The 16575-nt window shown below is 43.5% G+C and overlaps 1 protein-coding gene and 1 long non-coding RNA gene across 6 annotated transcripts in view; one reads left to right on the top strand and one right to left on the bottom strand.

Moving 5' to 3' along the window:
- RANBP9 (RAN binding protein 9) overlaps positions 1-16575 on the bottom strand; it is a 70117-nt gene that overhangs the window by 12961 nt on the left and 40581 nt on the right. For all 5 annotated transcript variants that reach the window (XM_037893084.2, XM_037893081.2, XM_037893082.2 and 2 more), the window contains exons 7-10: positions 14400-14512; positions 12107-12215; positions 4271-4461; positions 2123-2270 (exon numbers count right to left, since the gene is read on the bottom strand). In XM_037893084.2, the coding sequence (XP_037749012.2) occupies positions 2123-2270; positions 4271-4461; positions 12107-12215; positions 14400-14512 (561 nt within the window). The remainder of the gene's footprint in view (positions 1-2122; positions 2271-4270; positions 4462-12106; positions 12216-14399; positions 14513-16575) is intronic.
- Positions 237-9632, top strand: LOC119565620. Its single transcript, XR_005224392.2, has 4 exons — positions 237-666; positions 5807-5885; positions 6469-6561; positions 8536-9632. It is a non-coding gene; the product is annotated as an uncharacterized LOC119565620 (long non-coding RNA).

Consider the following 16575-nt stretch of genomic DNA (forward strand, 5'->3'; position numbering starts at 1 on the left):
GCCTCCACTCTTCTGAGCATGCCGCCTCCCCACTCCTCTGCCTACCTCCCAGCGATTTCCACTGCCAAACAGCTGTTTGGCAGTGCTTAGGACTTTTTAGGAGGGAGGGGGGAGGAGCGGGGACAAAGCGCACTCCGGGGAGGAGGCAGGGCGGGGATTTGAGGAAGGGGCTGGAATGGGCGCAGGGAAGGGGTGGGAAGAGGCGAGAGAGGGGTGGGGCCTCATGGAAGGGGTGGAGTGGGGCGGGGCCAGGGGCAAAGGCATGGGCTTTTGTATCTTTGTATGAAAAAGGTGTCAGTGATGCGACCCTAGGGCCAATGTACTAGTCTTCACGTGGCCTTTATGGTGATTTGAAATTTGCAATCCCTGCTCTAGACAGTATTGATGGCCCCAGTACTGAACGGGAGTTCAAGTCAACATGCTCCCTTCTACTTGCCAGTACAGAGGATGTCAACTCTTGGATGGCTGGTGATGGCAGTACTGACAGCACCAGTAAGTCTCTGGCCACAATGAATGCCTCCAGAGTGGACGGCACCACTATCTTGCTCGTACCATGCTGTCCTTCTGGTGCTGACGGCTGATCCTGGACTGGACTCCGAGCCTGCAAATCGGACGCAGTTGACAGTACTGTCTGTCAAGTGGGGACAGAGGAATGGCCAGACTCAGGTGAGACTCCACTGCTCTTCCCATGCTTTGCCTTTTTTAGAGCTAGGGAACGCCCTGTTACCCAGCTGCTTCTTACCTTTCTTTCTCGGCACTAGTGATGGGAAATGGTGCTTAGAGTCCCTTACAGCAGGCAGAGAGCACTCTGTATCGATGCTGAGGTTCTCGATGCTGAGTCCGTCCGGCTCGACTCCAAGGAGGATCTGAGTGCTGACTCCATCAGGATGTATTTTAACCTGGCCTCCCAGTCTTTCTTCGTACCAACTTGAACTGGTGGCAGATCTGACAGCAATCCCGGATACGAGTCTCACTCAACCACTTTAAACAACTGGAGCGTGGGCTGCTCTAAGGCATGGCCATGCCACAGGGCTTGAAGCTCAGAGACCAAGGCATGCCCAGCTCCAGGAGCAGAGGAAGCAATGCTAATACACTGAGTTCAACTAACTATTTACAACTATTAACTAAAGTCCAAACTGAGAAATAACTACTGGGAAGAAGAAAAAAGGAAGGCTGGAGTGACAAACGAGAACCACTGAATGTAGCTTGCCAAAGAAGAGGAGCAGTTCCAGTGACCATCACGGGCGTTAAGAAGGAACTGAGAGGGTACAGGGTTGGCCAGACCCCTTATACTGCACCATAAGTGCGCAGCACCAGAGGGCTCTAGAGCTGACCTGACAGGTACCGCTGAAGGGAAAAATTTCTGGCAACTATACACAAGGCACGCACATACCTAATGTGAAATGGACATATGCAAGCACTCGAAGTAGTATGTCCATATTTGTTGTCATAATGGTTTATCACAGACAGTTTTAAAAGTAAACGCTTCCCCTCCACCTGCTAGGTCTGTTAACTCTTCCTGCACTCCAGTCTGGTTCTGTCCATCTCACCCAGCACCAGCAACAAACATTCTACAGGCCAAATTCGGCTCAGTTATACTTATGCTATCTATCATTTTAGAATTACCACCTCTGACATATGCAAACCCATTAAAAGCAAAGGGGTTGCACACATCTAGTGCTTACAGCAAACCATTGTGGTTACATACATACATGAGAATCCACAGTTCACTCAATCTTATCTGCATAAAATAAAAAGCAGTGAATATGTTTGTCACTGAAGTCCTCACAAATGATTTTGACTAAGCACCAGACCAGAAGATGAAGGGAGAAGTTTGACAACCTGAAGAAGCTGGTATGAGAATAAAAACTGATGTCTCTAAATGTCACACAGTTAAAATAATTTAACAGTACAATATAGTTAATGAAAAATATGAGAAAATAATTCCAACCTCCTCACCCCATCCCATTTTATGAACTATCAGTGACTTCAAAAACCACATTCTGTGCCTGGGTCCTAAAAATCCATATAAAAATTGTGCTCTCTGCAGTGCAAAATAAAGACGTTTATGACAAAAACTAGCATCACGGTGGATCAGACATCTGTTTGGGAGATTACTCACCTGGTGTAGCTGTTCACTTGCTGTGATCTTGATACATTTATACTGTTGAGTTCAGGTACATTCAAACTTGTGGACTGGTGTTTAATATGGCAGTAAGACTGATGTGCTTTGTTTGGTATTACTCCATTACTGCAACTACTTTCAAAACCTAAACAAAATAATATTTTAGTATTTTCAGTCAGTTACAAATTGTGATTTTATGTACACATTACTGAAATAAGCATAAGACTGATTTGTTCATGTACAGTAGATTTATCAAGTAATTCCACATACCTAGCTTCCACTCCTCAAGCCTTTGAAACAGATTTAAGGCTTTCACAGTAAAGAAGCCAGGTAATAAAATTAACTAACAAATGTTAACAGCAGTTTACATATCAGATTTTCAGTTCACTAGCGAATGTTCCCAGTGAAATACACAAGTCAGAGGAACTACAGACCTTTACTTGGAATATACCATTCAGAAAGTATCTGAAAACCCTGACTGGGCTAGAGTCAGCCTTGATTTTTAATGACTACACTTTATCTTAATTGGCTTTGTATAATAACTGTTACAAACATTATGTTATTTTTCATATGTAAGTTCAGTAATTTGAAGGTATATTCAATATTATCAACTAAACAAAGGATTAATGAGGATCAAAATTTGATGGAGAATTACACTTTGCTAAACCGCAGAACATTTGGTTAAACATTACTCCAGCTTGGTGTACTACTCTTTCCTGCTAACACCTCATCCCTCCCTGGTAATATTTAATTGAGGAAAGCTGTAATTTAAAAGCAGACACATTCAACGTGTACTAATTTGATACTTTAGTTTATCAAGCCCCGAAAATGGGAGTTCTATATATTCTACTGTAGCAATAGATCACAAGCACTTTCAATCGGCCATCCAATAAATCTATCAGCTACTACTAATATACAACTTGGCATAGATTCTTTATCTTCAAAACAATAGAAAGTCAAAAGTTTTGGGGGTGAGAGATTTTCTGCATCACATCCTACTAAACTTTCAAAGTTGAAGATAGGAGAAACAGGATACAAGTTATAAATACCTTCTATTTAAATATTATAATGGCTACACGTTTAACTTTTCATAAGTTCTTCGGTCCCTTCTCTATTCCCATGACAGCAGTTGCCTTTCCAGCAGCAGTGTGTCCCCCACTGGCCACTTAACTCTCACTTTCTACTTAGGGAAAACTAGACTGAAGACAAGAAGTTGGCCCCAATTTAGATTTTATTACAGAATTGAACTGAAAGTGGACAGAGGGACACCAACTACTGCTGAAAGAGGACTGGGTTCAGTGAAGACATACAAAACTTCCACTTACTTTCACAGTGCCCAATCTCACCCTCTGTCCAACCCACTTGCACTTTGAAAGGTGGTCCTTCCCCCAAATATTTAATATTACTTAAACTGAACTGGAAGCCTTGAAACATTCAAGTCTATCTTTTAAGATAAAGATCTGCTTAAGACAGCCTGACCACTCTCAGTAGAGCTGAGCAGCTTCAACTGAAGTTTGGATGTCAGCAGAAAATCAGAAACTGACCTGCTGACCACCAACCCCCCCATACCAGCACAGCACTGCTCTGGGACTCCTTACCAGTCATTCTCTAAGCCCTATAACCCATACTCATTCCTAGGCTGAAGGAGATGGTAGCTTCTGGTCATGTCAGCAGATCAAATGGGGCAGTATGGGGGAGGTGGAATACAATGGCTCCCCTGCCAAGGGAAAAGCAGTGCCATTTGGGAGTCCCACCCTGGAATCACCTCCAAGCAGCCAACCACATACTAGGTGCCAAAAACCACACTACTACACAAAAGACTTCCCAAAATATTTGGAACCAGTCCTCAAGTGACGTACACCGCGGGATTAGCTGGTTGCCCAAGCCTTTACTTTCACCTAGCTGGATTTATACTTTGATGACTGGACCCCAGCTATGCACTATTTCCAGTTGGCAAACGACTGACATCACCAAAAGCAGCCAATTGACCAGTACAAACTTCCCTTTGGATAACTAATTCAGTATGTTAAACTAGGAAAACACATCATTAATATGCAAATCCGACAGATCTGTTATTTTGTCTTGACATTCAGAATTGAAGGAAGAACTCAGTATAGTGCGGGGTTTTCCCCTAGTTTGACTCACCAGAAAAGTGTGTGCTGCTTCCTTTGCTTGTTGCTAAACTGTGAATATTCATTCCATGGCTGGGGCTCATGCTAGGACTACTAAATGATCGAGGGCTTACAGGGTAACTGTCTTGTGATTTTGGACTATGGCCTCCCAGACACCGCACTTCACTGTCTGTACCATTCACCATTTCTATAAACTGGCGCACCCTAAACAATTAAAAAAAACCAACAGTTATCTTAGGGAGAAGATATGCCACTTCAGAATTTCAGATAAACATTCAATGCAAATAGAAGTAATTTTTTAAGTCTTAAAAACAAAGTTTTATTGTCCGACAAAGCACTTGATGTCAGAGATTTAGGCCTGGTCTATACTTAAAAACCAAGATCAACCTAGCTACGCCACCAACGGCTGTAAAAAATATCACATCCTGAGAGCCATAGTGAGGTCGATCTAACCATCAGAGTAGAACTCTTCCATTGGCCTAGCTACTGCTTCTGAGAGGTTGATTAACCACATTAATGAAAAACCCCCTTCTGAAGTGCCTACACTACAGTGCTACGTCATAGCTGCAGCTGTACCAGCGTAGCGCAGGTAGCGTAGGTATATTCTCAGTCTTCAGTCTATGAGGTTAGAGAGTATCCGACCAGAACGTAACCTCAAGAGAACAAATAACTGATTTGTGGGGAGGACCTAGAACAGCAAGAACCTTATCCTGCAAGAATTTTGACAATCAATAGTCTTTAAAAAAGGAAAATTTAGAAAGAGTAAATGTTCTATTTTAAATTAAACTTTTTCCTCAGGAAGAGACGGTTACTCACCTTGTGCAGTAACTGAGGTTCTTCGAGATGGTTGTCCCTATGGGTGCTCCACTTTAGGTGCTTGATGCCCTGCACTTGTAATCTAAGATTTGTGGTAGTAGTGCCCGGTTGGGCCACACATGCGCCGTGACTGTCTTGCACTGCTCTGAGCAGTTACATAGTGGTGTGCAGCCAACTGTCCCGGTTCCTTCTCTACCTGAGACAATCGGCCTGAAACTTTGAAGTAGAGGGGAGGAAGGAGGATAGTGGAGCACCCAGAGGGACAACTATCTCAAAGAACCTCAGTCACTGCACAAGGAGTCTTCTTCAAGGAGTGTCCCGGTGGGTGCTTCACTTTAGGTGATTGTTAAGCAGTGCCCCTGAGTGGAGTGGAGGGGCTTTGGAGTTAGTCTACTGACTGGATAACACCGTAAGTCCAAAGTGAGCATCTGATACTGATTGTTGTTCTAAGCCTTAGAATTTAAGGCATAGTGTTTAGTGAAAGTATGGACTGATGCCCAGGTAGCTGCTCTGCGAATGTCAGTGATAGGCCACAGATTCTGCTAGTGCCCTGGTGGAGTGTGAGAGAACTCCCAGTGGAGATTGTAGATCGTTGTTTTGGTAGCACAAATGGATACATCTTGCTATCCATTTGGATAGTCTCTGTTTTGAGATGGTTTGACCCATCAAGCATTCTGTTATGGAAACAAATTAGCTATATGATTTTCTACATGTTTTTGTTCTTTCTACGTAGAAAGCGAATGCTCTGCAAACATCCAATGTGCGGAGTAAGGCCTCCTTCCCGTCCGCATGTGGTTTAGGAAAAAATACAGGTAAGTAAATGGATTGGTTTAAATGAAAGGGGGAGGCAACTTTGGGAATGAATTTAGGATGCGGTCATGGGATTACTTTATCTTTAAAGAATGTCATATACGGTGGGTGTGCCATTAGGGCACCTAATTCTTCCACCTGTCTGGTAGATGTGATGGCAATCAGGAAAGCCACCTTCATGGATAAGTGCAACGAAGAACAAATTTTGCAAGGGGTTCAAACGGCTTTCCCATGAGTCCACACAGAACAAGGCTGAGGTCCCACATAGGTGTAGTTTCTTATTGTGGGATAAGTGTTTTGAATACCTTTAAGGAAGCATTTAATTGTCAGGTGAGCAAATATAGTGACCCCGTCCACCTTGTCGTGGAAGGAGGTAATAGCAGCCAAGCATACTCTGATGGAGCTTGTGGATAGCCCCGATTTTTTAAGTCCTAGTATACAGTCCAGGATCCTCAGTGGGGGGGACGATTGTGGCAAGATCTGTTTATCTGGGCACCAGATGCAGAACTGTTTTCACTTAAGTACAGGAAACACATATATCCATAAGTCTCCCACTGTTCAGTAATATAGCTTTTACTTCCTCAGAACAGGCCTTCTTGACCCCCGTCAGCCATGGAGTAACCAGACTTTAAGGTTGGGGTTCGGGTGACGGACTCATCCCGCATCTTGTGATAGACGGTGAGGTACTAAGGGAAGGATTCAAGGCGGTTTCACTGCCATCTAGCACAAGTATGGGAACCACATTTGTCTGGGCCATGTGGGTGCTATGGGAATGACCCTGGATTTGTCCTGCTTGATCTTGTGAATGACTCAGCTTAGGAGTGGGGTCGAAAGAAATGCATACATCAGTGATGCCTCCCATTTTGAGGAGAGTGTCGCCTAGGGAGTGGTGTCCCAATCCCACTCTGGAGCAATGTTGTGGGCATTTGGCATTCTGAGCTGTTGCAAATAGATCTATGGTAGGGAACCCCCATAGTTTGAATATGGATTTGAGAATTCCAGGATCCATCTCCCACTCGTGGGTTTGCGAGAAATCCCTGCTTAGTACATCCGCCATTGTAGTCTGACATCCTGGCAGATAGGATGCTGATATCTCTATGTTGTTGGTGATGCACCAATTCCAAGGGCGTATTGCCTCTGTACATAGGGAGTATAATCGTGCTCCTCTGTGCTGGTTTATATAAAACATGCATGCTATATTGTCCGTGAGGATCTTGATTGTATTGTTCTTGATTAGAAGAAGTACTCACATACATTTTGGACTGCCCTTAGCTCCAGTAAGTTTATGTGCAGGTTGGACTCTGCTGGGGACCAGCGGCCTTCTACAATATTGTTGAGTAGATGTGCCCCCCAACCTATTAGGGAAGCGTCTGTGGGGATTGTCATGGTTGGAGTTCTTTGATGGAAAGGGACTCCTGAGCAGATGTTCTCTGGTTGTATCCACCATGTTAACAAGTCTTTTACTCTGCATGGCATGGTGAGGCATCTGTTAAGAGGGTGTCTGTACGGAATATACAGTGTTTGAAGCCAGGCCTGCAAGCATCTCATGTGGAGTCTGGTATGCCTGACAACAAATGTTGTTGCCAACACGTGCCCCAAGAGTTGTAAACATGTTCTGGAGGATGTTTGTGGGCTGTCCCTCACTGTTGAAGTTATGTTGACTAGGGTGAGGAAGCATTGTTGGATTAGCATTGCTGTTAGACAGTCGAGACAGAGTCCTATGAATTCCAACTTTTGGCAGGAACCAGTATGGATTTTTGCAATTTGCAACCCCAGATTTGTGAAAAGGGTTATCATGCTCTGCGTGGCATTTATTGCTTCTTGCTGTGTTGGTGCCTCTATGAGGCAGTCATCTAAGTATGGAAATATCACTACTCCATGTCTGCATAGGTGAGCTGCAACGACAGTGAAAACCTTGGGAAAAACCCTTCGGGCAGTGGATAGTCCGAAGGGTAGCACTCTGTATTGGAAATGCTGTTTCCCTATGGTGAACCTCAGGAATATTCCGTATGACAGGTGGATGGTAACATGAAAATAAGCATCCTGAAGGTTGAGGACTGAGAGCCAATCTTCATTCTCTAATGCCGGAATTATTGCGATTAGATTCACCATTTTGTTGTGCTCTCATTGATGAGTTGTGCTCTCATTGAGTTTTTTGTAAATCCAGACTGGGTCTCCACCCGCTGGTCTTTTTCTGAGTTAAAGAGTAATGTGAATAAAAATCTCTCCCTGTGTTGTGATGGTACGGGTTCCACGGCACCTAATTGTACAAATTAGGTTTATTTTCTGTTGTAACAGGTGCTCATGAGAAAGGTCCCTGAGGAGGGATGGGGAAAGGGAGGTGGATAGATGGGATAGAAATAAAGGGGATGGAGTAGCCCTTCTGGATAATCTCTAAAACCCATTTGTCTGTCGTGATGGTGTTCCAGACTGGGTATTATAGTGACAGACGGTCCCCAAATGGGTGAGGCACCGTTTCTGGTTCATGATTGTTTAGAGGTGGATTGCTGCGATATCAAAGGCTGATCTTGGTTCTGCTGATGTCTGTTCTGTCTTTGTTTACGCCGTTGGTCATATTGTCTTAGGGGTGAGAGTATGGCATAGACCGGAATCTCTGATTGTAAAATCTGCCTTGTTTCTTTTTGTTTTCAGGTACTGTGACAGACTCAGACCAGAAGGATATAAGAGAGTAGTGGAAGGGAGGTATATCAGCCTCAGAATGAGTAGATCCCTGTCCCCTGGATAGCCAAACAAAGGCTACTCCAGGCCAATCAAGACACCTGACACCAATTTAACCAGTTAAGGTCGTTAGGCTAATACCAGCACCTGACCTCAATTAACTGGCAAAGGGTCAGTTAAGGCCATTAGGCTAATGGAGACAGCTGGAACCAATTAAGGTCCTACTCATACTGCTTAAAAGTTCTCCTTTCCAGTTCTCTCTTGAGAAGCCCAGGTGAAGGGAGCTGGAGGAAAGGGAGCATTGCTGAATCCTGAGGTAAGGGTGAAGCTTGGGAAAAGGTGACCATGGAGAAGTGGCCCAGGGAACCAAAGCAGCAGTATCGGTGAAGGGAAAAGCCACCAACAGCTGCTACCATTAGGGTCCCTGGGCTGGAACCCCGAGTAGAGGGCAGGCCCGGGTTTCCCCCTTCCCCCATACTCTACTTCCCCTCTCAAGGGGAATCTCTGTAGACTTTGGTCCAGGCAAGAGACCAAACTGAGCCTACTGAGCTCTAAGGAGCAACAGAGACTGTGGGTATTCCACCTTCCATACTGGCCTGTGATGAAAGTAGCTCAATAAGTTGTGACCTTTGCTGCTATACCGGGAAAGGGAAGTCATATTGAGGGTGTTAGTGAGCTCCTGAGGCCACTGAATCCACCTGGAAGCGTGGGACCCACCAATACAGGCTCGGAGCTTTGTCACAGTACGTAAATGCCAAGGGTTTTTAAGGTTGCCCTTGAGTCTTTTAGGGTGTGTAACAAAACATAGGTTTTGTCTGCAAATAATTTCTGCCCCTCAAAGGGTAAGTCCTCAGCCGTTGTCTGGACCTCCCTTGGGAGCCTGGTGAGGTGGAGCCATGATGCATGCTGCATGACCACGGATGTCACAATGGATCGTGCTGCCGTGTCTGCCGAGTCAAGGAGGTCTGGAGGGCCTTCCTGGCAATGAGACCCCCTTCCGAAATGTTTGCATTCTACTGTTCTTTTTTGTCATCTTGTAAATTTTCAATAAAAGTTGACCTTTTGGAGAACAGATTGTGTGTATATTTGGTTAGAGCAGCATAGTTGGCTATGCGTAACTGAAGTGTAGCTGAGGAATAAGCTTTCCACCCGAAAAGGTCTAGCCTGTTCCAGTCCTTATCCTATGGGGTCATTCGAGACTGGTGTTGTTTGCCCCTTTGGTTGGCTGCCTCCACTACAAGAGAGTTTGGTGCAGGGTGTGTAAATAGGAACTCAGCCCCTTTTGCTGGCACATAATATTTTTTGCCAGATTTTTTTACATGTGGGTGGTGCTGTAGCAGGTGTTTGCAAGATTATTTTTGCAGGCTCCGTGACTGCATCACTAATTGGCAGAGCTATCTTTGCTGATGGGGATGCCTGGAGTATGTTTGAGAGATTGTGTTGGGCTTCTGGTAGCTGAGCCAATGAAATGTCCAGGGATTCAGCAACCCTTTTGAAGAGGTTCTGAAAGGATTTGAAATTATCCCCTGTGGTGAGGGGTGGTGGCATTATGGTTTCATCTGGTGACAAAGATGAGAGCTGAGTAGGTGGTGAAGTGTCATGTTTGGCTGTGTCCTCAGGTTCCTCAGTGTCTTCCTCTTGTGTTTCTGAGGGTGCCTGGACAGTTGAAGGGTAACAAGGCTGTTCTGGACCTAGGCGGGTTAGGGGCCCGCAATTTGACCCTATACACTGCTCAGGGATCCCAGTATGACCAGTTAGGTGGAAATGGTATGGGGAAGGGGGTGCCTATGGGTGACCATATCATCCTCCTGTATCTGCAGATGGTCGGTGATGAAATGGTCATAGCTTGAGTGAGGAGTGGTGAGGAGTATATATTACTGCCTCGTCCTTTTCTTCTTCACGGGAGATGGGGGTGGCATATCTGCAGGGATTAGTCAGCTGGCTTGGTACCAATCTGGTGGGGCACCCTCGGTGCAGAGCAGAGGAGATTGAGATCACTATCTGGTCCGCATGCCTCATGAATTGCTGTGGAACCTTGAGTCTCGGTGCTGGAGACGGCATGGTGGACAGCCTGGGAGCATGAGTTGAAGCTGCCAGTGCTGAGGATTTAGAGCAGTGCAGCATAGGAACAGCAGGTGACGCCACCGTACCGCTCGGTGCAGAGATCTTCTTCGGTTCCATAGGTGCTGTTATGTTTCATTTTAATGCGTAAGCCTCCATTTTAGCTAGCCTCATAGGGTCTTTAGCTCTTCAGGAACTCGCGGTGCCAGATGTTCCAGGTGCCTCGTGTTCTGGCACGCTCAGTGCCGTTGATACCAGGGCAAATTTTTCAGTTGGGGATCGCTTTCTTTTAGACAAGTCTCAGTACGGAGATGTCTGCAACTGCTTTTTGGTAGCCTTTCTACGGGTAGGCTACTTGGCAGCCGTTGTTGAAGTGGAGCCCATGTCAGAGACTGGTGACCATTGGCCAGGGGGTGACCTGGAAGCAGGGTCGGAGGTTGGCCTGAGGGATTTCTCCATCATAAGAAGCTTCAATTGGAGATCCCTGGCTTTTCTTGTCCTAGCTGTCAGTTTATTCAAAAGTGCCTACACTGCAGAAATGTGTCTCGCCAAGGCAGCGGATACCCTGAGCATGACCATCAGAGACCAATATGGAGAGTCTGCAAGTCAGGCAGCGTTTAAAGTCAGGTGAGCTGGCCATTTTTGAGGGAGTCAGTCTCTTAGAGAAATAAAAAATAAGGGTAAACCCTGTTTGAGGCTAAGGCTGCACACCTGCCAGAGAGGCAGCAGTAGATAGGAAAGGTAAAGGGATTTTTTTTTTTTTTTTAAATTTTTAAAGAGGTTAGAGTAAGGCAAGTGATACGAAAAACTAACTACAACTAAGCTTACACTATCACTATGAACTATTTACTATAAATCTTATCTGATGTAGGAGAGGGCACTGCTGATTGCGCCAACTCAAGCCAAAGGCAGTAGAGAAGAAACTGGGGGACAGCTGGCTGCGCACCGCTATGTAACTGCTTGGAGCAGCGTGAGACAACTACAGCGCGTGTGCGGCCCAACTGGGCACTGCTACCACAAATCTCCGATTACAAGCGCAGGGTGTCAAAACACCTAAAGTGGAGCACCCACAGGGACGATCCTCGAAGAATCTATCATTTCCCTCAAAATCAGTGAGGGAAGAGGACTCAGTGTCTGGAATTAATAAGTGACAAAAGAAAGTTTAACATTAAACATTCATAATGGAAAATGGTTCCAAAAAAATTAACACACAGATTTAGATGAAAACTCAGACTCTGGAAGACAATTCTTCAGCAAGAAGCAAATTATATCCACAGAGCTGCAGAATACAAAGGACCCTGATGACAAACTACAGTTATTTGATCTAGAAGATACATCTAGCACACAGAAATGTTAACTATATAAGCAGTTTCTAAAAATTCTGTTGAATTTAAAGCTTTCACAGGAACAAATTAATTATGTAATATCTCCTAAGTCTACACAGTTATCTATAGACAAACATCTACATAACTTGAAGACTCACTTTAATGCAAATAAGAGATTAGGATTTCTTTCTAGTAAACTTGGATACAACTGTTGTGTTGTTTCAATGGCTTCTCCCATTCTTCCTGCTAAAACCAATTTTTGAATTCCTGTTCACCAAAGCACAAAAAAGTAAGGTTAAATCTTGCAGTGTAAGGATTTGTATACAACATTAAATGATTAAAAATACCACCAACATGAATCAATAGGATTTTTACCAAAAAATTCACAGAAAGAAATGCATTCATTTCCTTGGAAATTTTGAAATATTTTAAGAGTTGTATTTATTTTACTGATATTTATGAGCATTATATAGGTTATATATTGCCAGCTGCTTTGACAAACACACTGAACTACCAGTTATTCAAATAGCTCATTTCAAGGAAGATTAAAAATTAAGACATTCATAGAATATCAGGGTTGGAAGGGACCTCAGGAGGTCTAGTCCAACCCCCTGCTCAAAGCAGGACCAATCCCCAATTAAATCATCCCAGCCAGGGCTTTGTCAAGCCTGACCTTAAAAACTTCTAAGGAAGGAGATTCTACCACCTCCCTAGGTAACGCATTGTTGTGAGTATTTTATTTTTAACTGATATGTCTTCATAAAGTATGCCCACACTGCACTATTGTCATTTGCAAGACCAGGAATACCAGGTTACATCTAAACTATGAAAAATGGTCAAGTTTAGATTGTGTTTAGTTAATATCCTAGCTAAGCCCAACCTAAATGTGACCCCTCACCTAATGAAAATCAGAGTAACACCTTAACTTAATTTTCACCTACTTAATTTACAGCCTAAGCTCCTGACTAGACAACTCATCTTGCTAAAACTGAACTAAAAGTGTTGATATTTTCCAACTGTAAGCCTGACAAACGCAATCTGCATCTAAACAGCACGTGCTAGCTAAGCCTCTACCACTTTTCCTACTCAAGGCAAAGTCTACGTCTGTGGTCCCATTCAAGTTAACTGACTAGTAAACCAGAGCTGATTGTCAACATTAATCTAGACCAGTGGTGGGCAACTTGCGGCTGTCAGGGTAATCTGCTGGCAGGCTGCTGCAAGACAATTTGTTTACACTGACCGTCCTCAGGAACAGCAGCCCGCAGCTCCCAATGGCTGGGAACGGCGAACCGCAGCCATTGGGAGCTGCAGGTGGCCATGCCTGCGGACGGTCAACATCAGCAAACTGTCTTGCGGCCCGCCAGCGGATTACCCTGACTGGGCGTATATGGCCCGCGCGCTGCAGGTTGCCCACCACTGGTCTAGACACACCATTAACATTTGTTCCAGGATAACGCCAAACATGTTTGTGTCCTTCCTTTCAAAGACCAGTGTCATGGTAGGTAATTCATAACATTCCTCTTCATTAAACTAGTTCCAAAATTAAACAGTACTTTCAAGATTAACAAACCAGTGGCTCAAGAATCCATGATTCTGCAGAATTTGCAGAAAAGGACCTGGGGTTACAGTGGACAAGAAGCTGGATATGAGTCAACAGTGTGCCCTTGTTGCCAAGAAGGCCAGTGGCATTTTGGGATGTATAAGTAGGGGCATTGCCAGCAGATCGAGGGACGTGATCGTTCCCCTCTATTCGACACTGGTGAGGCCTCATCTGGAGTACTGTGTCCAGTTTTGGGCCCTACACTACAAGAAGGATGTGAAAAAATTGGAAAATGTCTAGCGAAGGGCAACACAAACAAACAATTAGGGGACTGGAACACATGACTTAGGCGGAGAGGCTGAGGGAACTGGGACTGTTTAGTCTGCGGAAGAGAAGAATGAGGAGGGATTTGATAGCTGCTTTCAACTACCTGAAAGGGAGTTCCAAAGAGGATGCATCTAGACTGTTCTCAGTGGTACCAGATGACAGAACAAGGAGTAATGGTCTCAAGTTGCAGTGTGGAGGTTTAGGTTTGATATTAGGAAAAACTTTTTCACTAGGAGGGTGGTGAAGCACTGGAATGTGTTACCTAGGGAGATGATGGAATCTCCTTCCTTTGAAGTTTTTAAGGTCAGGCTTGACAAAGCACTGGCTGGGATGATTTAGTTGGGGATTGGTCCTGCTTTGAGCAGGAGGTGGGACTAGATGACCTCCTGAGGTCCCTTCCAACCCTGATATTCTATGATTCTATAGTTTTGCATTAATGAACTGAATTATAATGTTGTAAGATTGTTGAAAGGACATTCCACGATGAAGTTTCATAGATTAAATTGTAGGGAATTGTTTTTAATATAAGAGACAATTTAAGTTAATTTGTTTTAAAAAGCATGCAGTGTACTTTCCAGCCTTACTTTGTCTATTTTTAATGGAGGCTAATTCTTCTAGTACAGTCTGGTCTGTAGATCTGGCAAAAGCCTCTGCTGTTGCACAGTACCCATGATGAACTAAATAAGATGAAACCATTCTGAGAAGAGAATTCAAAAACAGTTAAAATATGCAACATCATTTACACCATTATGCAGGTAAAATAAACTGAAGACACTTTTCAAATTTCAAGACAGCTCAGCAAACAAAATCACTTGCTTGACAAAAGCAAATAGTGGAATTAGTAAGATACCTAAAACAGAAATATAAAAATGTCCTATCCCAGTTATCTAGTCATGAATACATTAACTGAATCTATTTGATTTCCTTCCCAGAAGAGCTAAGCTCCTTGTCAGAGTATATTCTTACTTGTACTTGTTTTTCCAAACTATTTTTTTAACATTTCAATTTATATAGAAACAATTGGATTTTTTTAACTAACCCCATTTGTTAACCCAAGTTATGATCAAATTACATATTGATTTTTTAAAGTGTATTCCTTGCTCATGAAACATGTTGGACTTAAAGCCCTGTGAGGCCAAATCCTGTATTAATCCACAGAACAGATACAGTATGCTCAGTAGCAATAAGAGTTTCTCTAAACAGCACCAAAAATGTTCCACAACCCAGAACTGGCATGAAAGTCTGCATACGTCTACACTGCAAAAGAGACCTGCAGCATGTCTCAGGTCAACTGACTCAGGCTCATGCCACAGGGCTAAAAATAGAGTAGATATCTGGGCTCAGGCTGGGGCCAGGACTCTGAAACAGGGTGAGGGAGATGGGTCTGAGAGTCTAGGTTCCAGCTTAAGCCTGAACACCTACACTGCTATTTTGAGCTCCATGAGCCCGAGTCAGTGGACCCGGCCTCTGAGACTTGCTGCTGTGGTCTCTCTTCTTTCCTTTGTTTTTTGGGGTGGGGGGCCAGCATAGACATGCCTTATGAGTAAGAGGGAAGACTCCATGTTTAAGGAAATCTGTGACTGTATTGATACCAACACGTGTCTACTGGCAACTAGACAGACTACCAACCCACTTTAAACAAGCTACAGAGTAGCCGATTGGTATGAGTTTGTACTTATAACCCAACTATTGATCACCTGCAAACATTTAAGTCCTTGTACACAACTTAAACATGACATAATGGGTTTACTCATGTGCATAAAGATAAGCACATGCATAAGTGTTTATAGGATCAAGGTCCTAAAGGAAAAGCCTTTCACAGATTTTTAGCATGAACACTGGTGCAGAAAACAATCGTGGTGGCAAGTGGTTCTGATTCTGTATGGTGGTTAAAAAATTCAAATACTTGTGACTATTCACTTAATCACATGAATTGTAATTGATCCTAAATATTGTATTTAAGGTTCTGAATCTAAGTACACTGAGAATGACAAAGTAAGTTATATTGCCCTTTCAGTAGTTTTTTTAAAATTAAAATGCTTGTTTGGCTGGGAAAGACGACAAAATGGTGTCAGGAGGTGGTGAATCAACAATATAGTGAGCATTCACTTGAAGACCAAAATGTGTTCATGTGACGTTCCCACAGCCAGTGGGATTAAAATTAATGCCACATTAATACAAAACAGTGTAGTAAACAATGCATTCCAGCAAGTAGCTGGACTAATATAGCCAAATTTACAAGTTCTACTAACATTGTGTGAGTGCAGAAAAGAAGAATACCATAAAATAGGTTTTCAAGATCTGATTTCTTTAGTTTAAGTGAATTTAGTGCTCATGAAAGAAGGGGGAGGCTAGGAGAGAGCAAGCGAGAGCAGTGGCAATTTTTAAACTGCAAATTTCATCCCAAAATACTTTACAAAGTTAAACAAATTACATATACGGATCGCTTCATTTGCTTCTGAAACAGCTACTATTCCACATCACATAACACAAACAATATTGGCACTGAGTAAAAACCATATCCAACTGAAAATACACGAGGAATTCAGGCATGTTTAATTTAATTACCTGAGTTAGGCACAAAAAATTTATATTCAATAGATATAAATATATACACACAAATACATATATATCCATTCCACATAGACTTGTGAGTTGAGGTAGTCTATGTCCATAACCTGTGTGCATCAGTTTCCATATCCACTCCCTCTGCGTTCAACTTCACTTGTCATTTCAGATTGACTTTTCTTTGGGGCAGAG

This window comes from Chelonia mydas, chromosome 2 (assembly GCF_015237465.2).
Source record: "Chelonia mydas isolate rCheMyd1 chromosome 2, rCheMyd1.pri.v2, whole genome shotgun sequence".
In the NCBI taxonomy this organism is placed as follows: Eukaryota; Metazoa; Chordata; order Testudines; family Cheloniidae; genus Chelonia; species Chelonia mydas.